The sequence below is a fragment of the Vigna angularis genome, chromosome 8 (genome assembly GCF_016808095.1).
Source record: "Vigna angularis cultivar LongXiaoDou No.4 chromosome 8, ASM1680809v1, whole genome shotgun sequence".
Taxonomy (NCBI): domain Eukaryota; kingdom Viridiplantae; phylum Streptophyta; class Magnoliopsida; order Fabales; family Fabaceae; genus Vigna; species Vigna angularis.
In genome coordinates, this window is record NC_068977.1 from 30500640 (window position 1) to 30513478 (window position 12839).

The 12839-nt window shown below is 30.4% G+C and overlaps 1 protein-coding gene across 1 annotated transcript; it reads right to left on the reverse strand.

Moving 5' to 3' along the window:
• Window positions 1-4361: 4361 nt before the first annotated feature.
• Window positions 4362-8642, reverse strand: LOC108344079 (ATP-dependent Clp protease ATP-binding subunit CLPT1, chloroplastic). The gene is made up of 7 exons (XM_017582546.2): window positions 8610-8642; window positions 7455-7804; window positions 7301-7336; window positions 7098-7207; window positions 5210-5389; window positions 4675-4802; window positions 4362-4599 (listed from the first exon to the last, which is right to left on the reverse strand). The coding sequence occupies exons 1-7, from the start codon at window positions 8640-8642 to the stop codon at window positions 4555-4557; spliced, it is 882 nt and encodes a 293-aa protein (XP_017438035.1). The 3' UTR covers window positions 4362-4554.
• Between the last annotated feature and the right edge of the window lie 4197 nt (window positions 8643-12839).

Genomic DNA, 12839 nt, shown 5'->3' on the forward strand with positions numbered 1-12839 from the left:
AGAAGTTACGTTTACCAAATTGTGACGAGGAATAAGTAGGAATGAATTTTGAGCTTTATAATGGTGTTTTAGTTGAGTGAGTTAGAAATTCATGGGAAAACAAGACTAATAGAGTTTAAGGTTAGTCATAAACACTTGGATGAATTTAATTAAGGTTTGGAATAGCAAATGGGAGTTGTAGATGCTTATGGAGGTATGAGAGTTATAACATTTGAGGTTGAAGGGCGTAAATTTTGTAAAATTGATGTTTTGTAGACTAGCGGGGCGAGTAGAGGGGTCGTTGGGTGATTAATGTTGATGTTTGGCAATGGATCTCAGAGGTTGGGTAAGATTTCTTGTTGGGATGAGGAAGCTCTTTGTTTGCACTCTCACTGGGCGTTAGAGAGTAGCTTGTTAGGCGAGCAATTCAGTGTTGAGCGCTAGAATCTGACGTCAGGCGCCCCATGTGCATGTTTTATTTTTTTTTTTCTATTGCTTATGAATGGAAATGTTTTGATACTTTGAAGTTTGTTCAGTAATATAAATTAAACTATATGATAGGTTAAGTATGTATTAAAGTATGGTTTAAAAAGAGTTTCTAAGATGAAATTCTTGATGGATGATTCAAGTAATGTATGTATTATTGTAGGAGCTCAATATTTAGGGTTATCGTGATACTCTAACGGTCATTCATTCTCAAGTAGAAAGGGGTGGGGCATATAATGAGAGTAGCATAAGGTCCTAGTTTAGGGGCTTCATCTTGGCTTAAGGAGTTTAACGAACTAACCTTGTGTGTGGTATGGCGAAACTCATTGACAATGACTTTGCAAAGCAATAGAGACCACCATAAGTGCACACAACATTAACTCCGTGTTTAAGTGTTATGATATGTTTAAGTGTTATGCTTAGTTTGAAGGTTAAGATATTATATGCCAATTTATGAACTCCATGTTTTATTCTATTAACATTAACTTACTCTTTTTGTGTTGTTTGTTGTTTGTGCTTGTTGTATGAATTTGAAATGATCACTTGACGAATGTGAGCAGAGGGAGGTGAGCAAATAGTGGAGCAAACCCTAGGGGCGAGGGTTCAGTTGTATAGTTTGCTTAGTATGACTAATGTTATCTTTTGAGTCGTAAAATAAGAAACCTTTTATATAAGAGTAGATAGTTTAAAAAGTAGAGTTTTGTATATAAACTCGACTTATATGTTTTGGATAACTGTATATACACTTTTATATACTTTCTATGTGATTAATTGTTCTAATTTTATTGAATGTGTGATATTTCCTTAATAGTGTTTACACTATTTAAATGAGATATTATAATTGTGATTGAATTTTTTGTGATATTAAACATTATTATCTGAATTAATTTTGAGAATAAATTGAAATAAAAACAATTAAAAATAATTAATTTTGTTAATTGTTGGTAAAAATGAAAAGAGTTAATCGATAAAACAAAAACCCCAATTTAAACATGTGTTGATTTAAGCGTTGAGAGAAATTAATTTATTATGAATTATTAATTTTATGGATAAGCATTGTTTATAGATGATTTTTTTTTTTACTTTTGTTACGTTTATTTTGTTTTAATTAGATTTGTTAATAATTACTAACACGTACTTTCATTTACCTCCAGATACAATATACCTAACATATCTACAAAACACATAAAGTAGCTAATATATAAGCATACTTGCTCACTTCATGAAAAATGTGGAAATCTTCAAAATTTAAGCAACAACTCATAGTCATACAATACTTCTAAAGATGGTTAAAATAATTAACAACCCCCATAAAGTTCATTTCCAACAAGGGATTTAACCTCTAATAATAGTCAACATTACATTTATAAGTTTAGCCTTCATAACATTGATCCAATATAAGAAGAGAAACATCTTTTATATTCACATATATTTTCTCCAAAATCCCTCAACAACACTATCCACATTACATTTCACATAAATGATAGGAGATGATTTCCAAACAAACATATAAATAGGAGCCTTATCAACATGAATGTGGATATTAAATTTGTTATAATTACAAAATCATCAATATCACTATTTAGAAAGATGAAGTGTCATGCTAACACCTTCTATAATAAGTTTTTTCTTTTTTAATTCGTACAAAAAATAACCCAACTGTAAAATATTATTAAAATGTGTATTTCTATTAAAAACATGAAAAAGTCATTTTTCTAACACAAAATTATATACATATATATATATATATATATATATATATATATATATATATATATATACACACGGGGGTTTGCTAACACGCGTATGCCTATTTTTCAGTTGATATATTTTAGCAATGTGTACCGGGTTTTAGTAGACAAAAATACCCTTATATATCATGGATCATAAGCTTTAAGGTTAATGATATTTTAATAATTTTCATTCTCAAAACTAAAAAAAGAAAAGAAACCCCAAACCCTTGCTCACCTCTCTCATTCCTCTAAACATTTTCTCTTTCATCTTTCTCACTCCAACATTTTATCTGTCGTCATCCTATGGTAGCCCCAACTAAAAAAAATCAGAAACATTGGCTGTTAAACAATCTTACAAAAAATGATTTTATAATAAGTTTTCATTTTATAATTTTTGTCTTATCTAATTTTATCCAATTTTCACAAGCATAAAGGAATTGGTAATTGACTTGGAAAAAATCAGAAATACTCGCGGTTAAACAATTTCTTAAAAAAATGATTTTATAATGAGTTTTCATTTTATAATTTTTGTCTTATCTAATTTTCACAAGCATAATGACATCAAAGGAATTGATAATTGGTCGGGGAAAAAAATCAGAAACACTTGTGTTAAATAATTTCTTACAAAAAATGATTTTATAATGAGTTTTCATTTTATAATTTTTGTCGTATATAATTATATCTAATTTTCATAAGCATAATGATATCTAAAGGAATTGGTAATTGGTTGGTAATTGGCCCTGGTTTTTTTAGAGGTGATTCAACCTATGCAAATGATGAAATTAGAGAGGTTAGTAAAGATGGTGAAATTGAAGAGATCTTGAATGAAACTTTGCGTGAAGGTGAATATGTCAATGACTCAACTCTTTACAAAGGCAAATTGTTTAACGACAAGTGTTTCTGATTTTTTCAATTGGGGCTACACTAGGGATGATAGAGAAAATGTTGGAGTGAGAGAGATGAAAGAGAAAAGGTTGAGAGGAATGAGGGAGGTGAGCAAGGGTTCGGAGTTTCTTTTTTTTTTTTTAGTTTTGAGAAAAAAATTATTAAAATACCCTTAACCTTAAAACTTAAAATTCATGATATATAAAGATACTTTAGTCTACTAAAATCCGGTACAAATTACTAAAATGTACCAACTGAAAATCAGACATTCGCACGTTAACAAACCCACACACACACATATATATATATACATATATATATATATATATATATATATACATATATATATATATATACATATATATATATATATATATATATATATATATATATATATATATATATATATATATAACGGAATGTTGCCAAGGCGAGATAATGAAACACATTAGCTAGCTTTATTATTATAATTAAAATTGGAAATTTGTATTGTGGTATAATTTTATTACAAATTTTGAAAAGATAATTATAATTTGTTAAACTCTAGTGATTTTGAAAAAAAGGACAGATGTAATTTGTACTCGAAATATAAAACAACAATATATTAATTAAATATTTGGAGTTTTTTTAATTTTTGGACTAAATTATACATTTGATCTTTTAATTTTTTAATTTATTTTGGTTTGATATGTTTATAAAACCAATTATTTTATATTTTAAAATGAATCAATTTATTCCTTCTATCAATTAAAAATGAATGTTGTAATAATTTTAACCATATGATTATAAAGTTGTTACAAAATATATTCACTCATGGTAATAATTACTTAAATGTTTAAAAGTAATTAAATTATAATTTCGACCCCTTTAACTTTTAATTCATAATTTTAATCTCTATTTTTTTTTGGCAATGTTAGTATCCAGATTTTAAAATTCTAAAATTTTGTATCCAATGATTAATCGTAACTAAAATCAGAAAATGAATAGACCAAAATTTCACAAACTGAGAATTATAGAGAACCAAGTAACTTGACTTAATTTAAAAATTAAATCGTCTTTACAAAGAAGGGGACATATTTACTTGTTCAAGTTTTCTCATTTCAAATGAATCTTACATCATCCATAATTTCTCATCTGGTTACTTTCTTCTTGGCTAATGCGTGAAACAAATCAATAATTTGTTTAACAGATTATATAAGATATTTTGAGGGTTCATTACAATTTTAATTTCATAATGAAAAAGCTTCGCTGTTAGGAAAATTTGACAGAGATACAACGTGAAGTCAAAAAGGGTGAAAAGTTAAGAGGGCAGAGATGATACAGTGTGTGATTGCCTTTCCACCATCACACACTGCTTAAAAATTGAGCTCCACAAAACTTGTATAAATTAAAAAAGAATAAGAAATGCATCACCTCCAAAATGGAGTACAACAGTGTTTGGAAACAACCATTAGAGCAAGCAAGACATTTCTTATGTTTGCCTTTTGAAACTCAAATCAACATCTCCTCCATCAATCTGCAAACACAGAAACCGTATTTGTACATTAACATAAGGATTTAGCCAGCCAAAGCAACAAAACTTGAGACTTACTGTTTTAGCAAGTTCTTTGGCTTTTTCATCATCGAAACCTAGAGAAGCCAAAATAATTTGTCCTGCTGATTCTTTCTGTGACCAAATTCCTAGAAGCATATGTGTCACGTTTATTTCTCCTCCTTCACCTACATTTTATATCATAATTTTAGTAAATACACAAGACAAAACGAAAAAAATTTGAGTAAGATCATTATGTAGCAAGATCAACATTGTACAAATGCAACATTACATGGTCATATTGCAAATACATTAGACAAGCAAAACTGGACAAGGCTGAGGCACAAAGTTATAAAACCATTATGGTTAATCATGTTTTTAGTCCCTAAACAGTTTGCAACTTCATTTAAAATTAATTTTCATATTTCAGCATCTTTCTATCAAAAGAGGCACAGCTTTTTTCTACTTGACAATGCAAATGCACCAGTGGATTCATTTCATGCAACAAGTAACTAAAATGGAAATGTTTGGGAAAGGAAAATCCCAAATGGAACAATGAATCTAGCTTATGATCATTTGTAAAAACCATGCTTACCTGATTTCAGTTTCTCCTGAATAGCCCATTCAAGGGCTAACTGGGCTGGTTCAGTCAAAGGAGGATGTTCAGGGCTGAAATAATACAAGTCAGATTTGCCAAGTAGATTTAAAGTTTCTTCACGTACTTTGAAAAGTGTAATTCCATTGGCTCTTAAGAATTTAGCAGCTCTACTTGTTCCTGAAAGAAAAACAAAAAAAATGATTAAGATGGACCGATACATTCATCAGGCCAATGCATCGGTGCCGAGGTTTAAAGTATCTGTAAAGTGTCAGCAATTAAGAATAAAAGAGTGTTTAATATACATATAAAGAGTACTCAGAAGTTCCAACTGTTGCTTATTGGTACAGCTAATAATCCCATGTTGTGAATTCTCGTTGTATTTATTTAGTATCCCATGCTAAATAAAACAACATATCCCAAGGATCCACATTCTAATCCTTTTTTCTTTTGTAAAATAGCCTCATATATAAAATTCCACTAATATATATAACAATCATCTTTTTTTCTTATAGTCATTTTTTTTTTCTTTTTAGTCTTATATTCAACTATCATCATTTTTATTTTTACATTATTCCAAAAGTTAAACATAAATAAAATATATAATTTATGCGATCTATTCCATGAAATCATATTCAGGATTTGATATTTAATCACCACTTTATTAAAAAACATGCAATCTTGGTAGAAGCAAATTTCACTCTTACTATTTGTATATACATTTGGATAATATGTAATAATGATTTCTGTGAATTATATGTATGCATAAATATATACTATAAACGTATCTTAAAATATTGTATCTATCTTTTTTAAGATGAGACGAATAGTCATTTGACATGTATCCGATACTTGTATCATTTCCGTGCATCATAAGGGCATACAAAAGGCACAAGTGCAACATTTAAATTGATTAATTGCTGAAGAAGACAAAAGACCTTTAGGAATTCAAATGGCAGGATCTAGTGCCAAACTTATTTCAACTACGAGAAACGAAGTAGATTCTAGTGCCAAACTTTAAATGGCATATTTGGTTTAGGTTTCACAGAATCTGAAGTTATAGTGACAGCCATGTACATAGTACCAATTTCCCTTCAATAATAATGAAACTATGAAACATGAATACAACCGCTCAAAACGAAGAGGGAGAAGCCACAAGTAAATGATCATCTTCAATGAAAACTTGAGTATGTCTAGAGATATATTAATGTTGAACCCATAACTCATTTGGAAGGATAAAACAGAAAAAGAAATTATAATCCCCCATGACTATTCAAAAAGGATCATTTGCATCTTTACTGATATCCATGCAACACAAGACATGCATGTCTGCGTAACTTTCTTCATAAGCACTAAAGAGAAAAAGAAATTAAGAAGTAAAGTAAATTCTATTGTAAATTAAATCAACTTATGCACTAAACATTAATAAAAAAAGATCATTTAACTTCTCTTGTAAAGTTGAATACACCTTTACAAAAACAACTTAATTCATTTTACTATCTTATTTTTTATCTCCTATATAAGTGTGAAAAGGTTTAGGCTCAAATCCGCTTTTTATCTCCGTAGTTTCTTCTATGTGCAATCTTGGTCCTAATGAAAAACTAACATATAATCTGATTACCAAAAAAATGCTGAAGTGTTTCCAGTGATAACATATGCGAGAGCTTATGCTGATTTTTGTGATAACAAATCTTATTATTAAAGAAATAACATTGTTACACACACATGACAACTTACTAGCAGTGAACTAAACGTGCAATTAAAAGATTATGGTGACCAAAATTGCAGCTGTAGGAGCCAAAGTTTATATAAACAAAATTCATTCAAAGATAGAAGCACTAGTTTTCATGGCTATAACTGAAATTGAAAAACACAAATTGCAACAAACCTTCAACCAAAATCCCCATCAGAATAGCCTCGGTTCCCGTGTTGGGAAACTTTATCTTCCTCGCCTCCAATTCTGCCATTGCAAACGATTTTGTAGCCCTCGCCGACCACCTGAACCAAACACAACCCTCAAACACATAAACACACACAACGAACTACCACACTGGTAAACGTGAACAAAAGCAGCAACGACAACAAACTTACTTTGGGGTTTTCTCTGGCGCATCAGAAAGGGGTTTCCTGGGAAAACAAAAAAAAAGGTGGAAACATTGAGCAATCCGAGACGACCCAGAAGGAAATTCGAGAGGCCCATCACCGTGGGAAGGTTTCAGGGGCGTTGGAAGAGAGAAAAACTTACGGGGAGGGGAGGCTAAACGACACCGTTGCTGACGTGGCACGACAGTTGGTGTTGGGGAGGGAACACGATGATGAGGTGGCGCGTTGGAGGGTGATCCTGGTGCCGAAGAGAGAGGTGGGAGGAAGAGTGCAGTGGTTGGTGTTGGAATGAGGTGTGGAGTGAGAGAAGAGTTTGGTTAAGGATGGAGAAAGTGTGGGGATGGAAGCCATTTGAAAGAGATGAAGGGAGAAAGAAGAAAGAGAGAATGAGGTTTTGAGAAGAGTGGGTAAAATTACTTTGTTCACTCTGGTGAAATTGTTGGAAGAGAAAGATCTATCAAATTTGTTTGTGCTATTTTGAAAAACAATATCCTAAGTTTACACTGATTTGTTTATAGTTCTTAAATGGGTTAACAAAACACTAACAATTTTAAGTTTCATACACAATTTATGAGATTATAACTGCTTTGCTTGTAAGTTAATAACCATAAAAAAATATGAAATTTATTTATGTTATTATTTTATAAAACGCTTTTCAAGAATACCAAACTTAAAATAACTAAATTAGAATTTGTTATTAGAATTATGAAAATCGTTAAAATTACTTTCACATCGAACTCACGTGGGTTAATAAAATTATATTTAAAATAATTAAATTTAGTTTATTTTGTTTGAAGTATTTTCGAATATTTTATTAAAGTTAATATGATTGAAGATTTAAATGATAATATTAAGTATTTTAGTTTTTGGGATGCTCTCACAAATAATCAAATTTCTATCATATGTATGAAGAATGAAGATGTCTCTGATAATTATGATGTAGAATATGATATTTGTAAATGTATGCTTGATAGTACATGATAAAATTAGACACCTCAAATTCACATTTCACTTTCTTTATTATTGTTTCTTATTTTTGAGAAAATAATTTTCTTTTAACTTCTTGGCATTTTCATGATTTTAATCAATCCAATATATGCTTGAGAGTACAAAATGACGCTGAAACAATTTAAATTCACATTCTACGTTAGGGTGTTGCTCTCTCCACCATCACCCCTTACTCGCTCTATTTTCCCAATTTATCTTATTTCCAAAACTATCCTTTTGTTTTAATTTTTTTACTTTTTACTTTTTTGGGATTTTTTAAAATATTTCAAAACCCTAACTTATCTCTCACTTTCACTCCCTGCATCCCACCACCACACCACATCTTTCACTCTTCTTCTCTTTCCATCTCCGTTCAAGGTTTTATTCTTCATTATCTTTCTTTTTCTTTCAACTTTCTCTTCCCCACTTCCCTTTCCCTTTGCTTCCTTCCATTGTTGGTGTTGATTCATGGTGTGGAGAAGCGTAGATCTAGCGGTGAATCTGGTTTTTCATCTCCATCCCAGGTAAGTTTAGATCTGTTTATCATGTGTTGGTGTTGTGCTTGGTTGTCTCTCAGAACCGCGAAGGCCAAAACGGATGTGAGATATCCGTTTGGCCTTAAACGGATGTCAACATCTGTTTCACCTTAAACGAATGTTGACATTCGCTGAAGGATGACATCCGTTTTTAAATCTTTATTTTTAGGGTTTATTTGATTACACACCTGGACGAAACACCACTGCAACCTTCAAGTACCGACACACCACCAAGACCGACTCTTGGCATTGGATCGATTCCTTCCACTACCACTAACCTTTGCAACCTCCCACGCACACCACGTAATAAAATTCTACTGCAGTCTCGCATAGCACAGTGAATGAGAAGAAGAAGTTCAACTTTAAAGAGAAAGAAGAGATTGTGTGTTTGCCACTGCATCTAGGGTACCAAGTATATGCCACTGAAATGGGTTAGGAGTGAGGAAAAATTCAAAAGTATTAACCCTAAAAATAAAATTTTAGTGAAAGACAAAACAATAATGAGAAAGTAGACGGAGTAAGGAGTGGTGGTGTAGGTAGCAACACCATTCACATTATGGTAGTTTCTTTCAATCAACATAATCAATTATGGATAAAAATATCAACATGGACATTAATATTTTTTTTAGTGTCGTAGTTCAGTTTTTAATTTACCTGCGTAACATGATTTTTTCAGAAGTTGAAAATCGATTACCGGCAAGCTAAATTCTGACTTGTTTTTTCAGTGATTCTTGTCCATAGTAATTTTTGGTGGATTACATCAATTATAATGCGATAAACACATGGGATAGGTTACATTATAATCAAATCACATGTTTTGAGGATTAGATTCTTAAGTACAAAGGATAGAGCCTCCTTATAAACTACACATTTTGACTTTGAAGTAAATTCTCAATTTAATAACTAGTATTAAAATTAAAGTCACCCGTTTAATTTAAAAAAAAAAACAATTGATACATGGGATTATTAAGATACGCCATTTATCTTACAACAAAATTTAGGTAAGTTAATTCATGAACCATGACATTTGAATAACTATACCCTTATATATAAATAAGCATGATAATTAAATTATTATATTAAATTATGTAAAACATGTTATTATAACTAGAAATGGTAAAATTATGGATGACTACATTGAGACAAGCACGAACATACTTTTTTTTTTATTTTTCAAAGAAAAATGTTTTTTTGTCAATTTTTTTACAATAATTTACATGGTAGCTCGTGTTTGGTCTATTTTAAATATACGGACCAATAAAATAGTGACACATAGTCTATTGTCAAAAAGTTGTTAAAATATTATAGTCTTTTTTCAAAACATTATTTTATTTCTTTCTCGCACATTCTTTGATTCCTTTTTTATATAGCTTTTTGTCTCTTCCTTTTTCTTCTCTTTGTTTTTTCATGATTTAATACATCATTTGATCCCTACTTTTGGGGGTTTGGTTCAAAATGGTCCTACTTTTTTAAAAAGTTCAGTAAGGTCCCATATTTTGTTTAAAAATGTTCAATTCGGTCCTTTTCGTGGACGCCGTTAACAACATAACGGTGCTGATGCCATTGTGGTCAAATCTAAGTGAGGTGTTATGTTGGAGGATTACGTGGCATTGTGAAGTGAAGTGTGGGTTCTTTTATTAAAATCAAAGAAAATTCCAATCTAAAACCCTAACGTTTTAAGAATCCTAAAGTGGAAATTAGAATCAGAAACCCTAAATTGGGGAAAAATCCCCAATCTTTTTATGCATTTTTGCCTTCCTTCCTTCTTCACCAAGAGTGCGTCGTACATCGAACATGGTTAATCCTTTCACAGTTTTAACCCAATGATCCATGGGTTTTTCCTCTCTCTATCGTGGGTTTCATAAAACCCCAATCTTGATCCCTTTTCTGGTGTGCCGCCATGTTTTCTATTGTGGAGCTCTCACAAGCAGTGGTTATCATTGGAAACATAATGATTTTTGGTTGCGTTCGAAGTGATGGTGGTTTTGATTCTGGTTTTCTTACAGGTCTGGCGAGGCACTCTATTTCTTCTTTTCCCTAACAGAAGCTCCCTTATACATTCATAGCGGAGCTCTGTTTCAGGCAGTGATGTTCCCTTGTTAGTGGTCTACGATGGAGTCGTGGTAGCTGTCTTTGAAAAGCACTTGCGACGGTGACACCTTCGTAATGAAGGGTCGTTCTTTCAACAACAACCACTCCGGACAACTTCGGGGTGATTTACGATAGAGTCGCGATAGTGAAGCTCGTGAGCGACAACGACTCAAACACATCTTTCTTCTCAAGATTTGGTGGATTTGCACCGGTGGGGTTGCTTGCAACAAAGTGATGGAGATCCTGATGAACAAATATGGTTTTGGGTATAGATTGGAATTTTCTTTGATTTTAATAAAAGAACCCACACTTCACTTCACAGTGCCACGTAATCATCCAACATAACACCTCACTCAGATTTGGCCACAGTGGCATCAGTACCGTTATGTTTTTAACGGCGTCCACGAAAAGGACCGAATTGAACATTTTAAAACAAAATATGGGACCTTACTGAACTTTTTCATAAGGTAGAACCATTTTGAACCAAACCCCCAAAAATAGGGACCAAATGATGTATTAAACCTTTTTTCATTTATGTCTTATCTTCATCTATTTCTTTATAAACATTTTTGAGTGATCAATTTCTTCTTTTTAATTAAGTTTAATTTTTTTGAACAATGTTTTTTTTATGTAATAAATTTTTCCATCGTATACTACTAAACAATATATTTATATTTTTTAAATAGATCAAAGGTGATTAATTTATATTATAAAAATTGTGATAAATAATAGAATAATTTATTATTTTTTCAAGAGAAAAACTTGTAATAAAGATAAAAATATACAACTACATGAGAAAATTCAAAAAATCCAAAACTTGAAGAAAATAATAATAAAAAACTCTAAAATCCATAGAGTTATATATAATGAGTTTGAAATCATAAATAATCTTATCAAAATTTGATTAAAAAAACTAAATTCATACATTTCTAAAAATAACAAACTAAATAAATAAATTTAAATTTTTATTGAAAAATAAATAACTAAATACATATTTAACTCTATATATAATAACTCTTTAAAGATCGCTTTATACATTTCAAAGTTATAAGTAAGTTAGTATGATATTAGACTTTTTAAAGTCAGTTTTAAACTGATTAATGATAGTAGATAAATTAAAACAAGTGTCTATAAATTCTAAGATATTATAAAAAACAATTATCTTACACTATGGACCAATCGGTAAGTAACACATCGTTAGAACGTTCGGCTTAACGTTAACCGAATGATCCATACGATATAATCTACTCTCACGAATAAAGAGGTAAAAACATAATTAAGAAATATTGGACCATGATTAGATTGCAATTGGGCCTATACTAATCAAAAGCCCACATAGAAACCTATACATACAAAAGTAAGATAAATAGATATATGATTGCATTTATTACGTATTTAAGACTGAATAGTAATAAACGTAGGGTAACTTAAAACTAATTTGAGCATGAGAGTATTTTTATTAGTATCCACCGCTCGGATTTAAATCATACCGGATCGAGAATAGAAAGTTTGAGAGATATTTAGAAGACTCGAAGAAACCCTTGTGTTAAATAATCAAGATAAATCGTGGAAGTGTGTATCTCCACCCTAACATACTGAAACATTTTAACATAATGAAACAATTATATATTTAAAAAAATTAAAAATAATATATATATATATATATATATATATTATATTAATAGATCTAGAAAAGATAAAAGATATTATTCAATTTGTATCTTCATTATAAATAGAAATGTAGTTCACAAATTTTAACAATAAATTCTCTAACCTAAAAGTGACATCCATTTTTAACTAGAATACTAATAAAAAAACAAATGTACATGAATGTGAATAATATATACGATTATTAAATTTATCTTTTGGTAACAAACTATTAATATTAGTTAAATTAATCACAATTCGATGAA

What these genes read in the sequence shown, in the direction of transcription:
- LOC108344079 (XM_017582546.2), bottom strand. Translation starts at nt 8,642, where the DNA reads ATGTGGTGTGGTGGTGGGATGCAGGGAGTGAAA. An exon ending in GTGGGATGCAGGGAGTGAAA is followed by an intron (nt 7,805 to 8,609) that starts GTGAGAGATAAG and finishes GTGTAAACTTAG; the next exon opens with GATATTGTTTTTCAAAATAG. An exon ending in TCAGGAGAAACTGAAATCAG is followed by an intron (nt 4,803 to 5,209) that starts GTAAGCATGGTT and finishes TATAAAATGTAG; the next exon opens with GTGAAGGAGGAGAAATAAAC.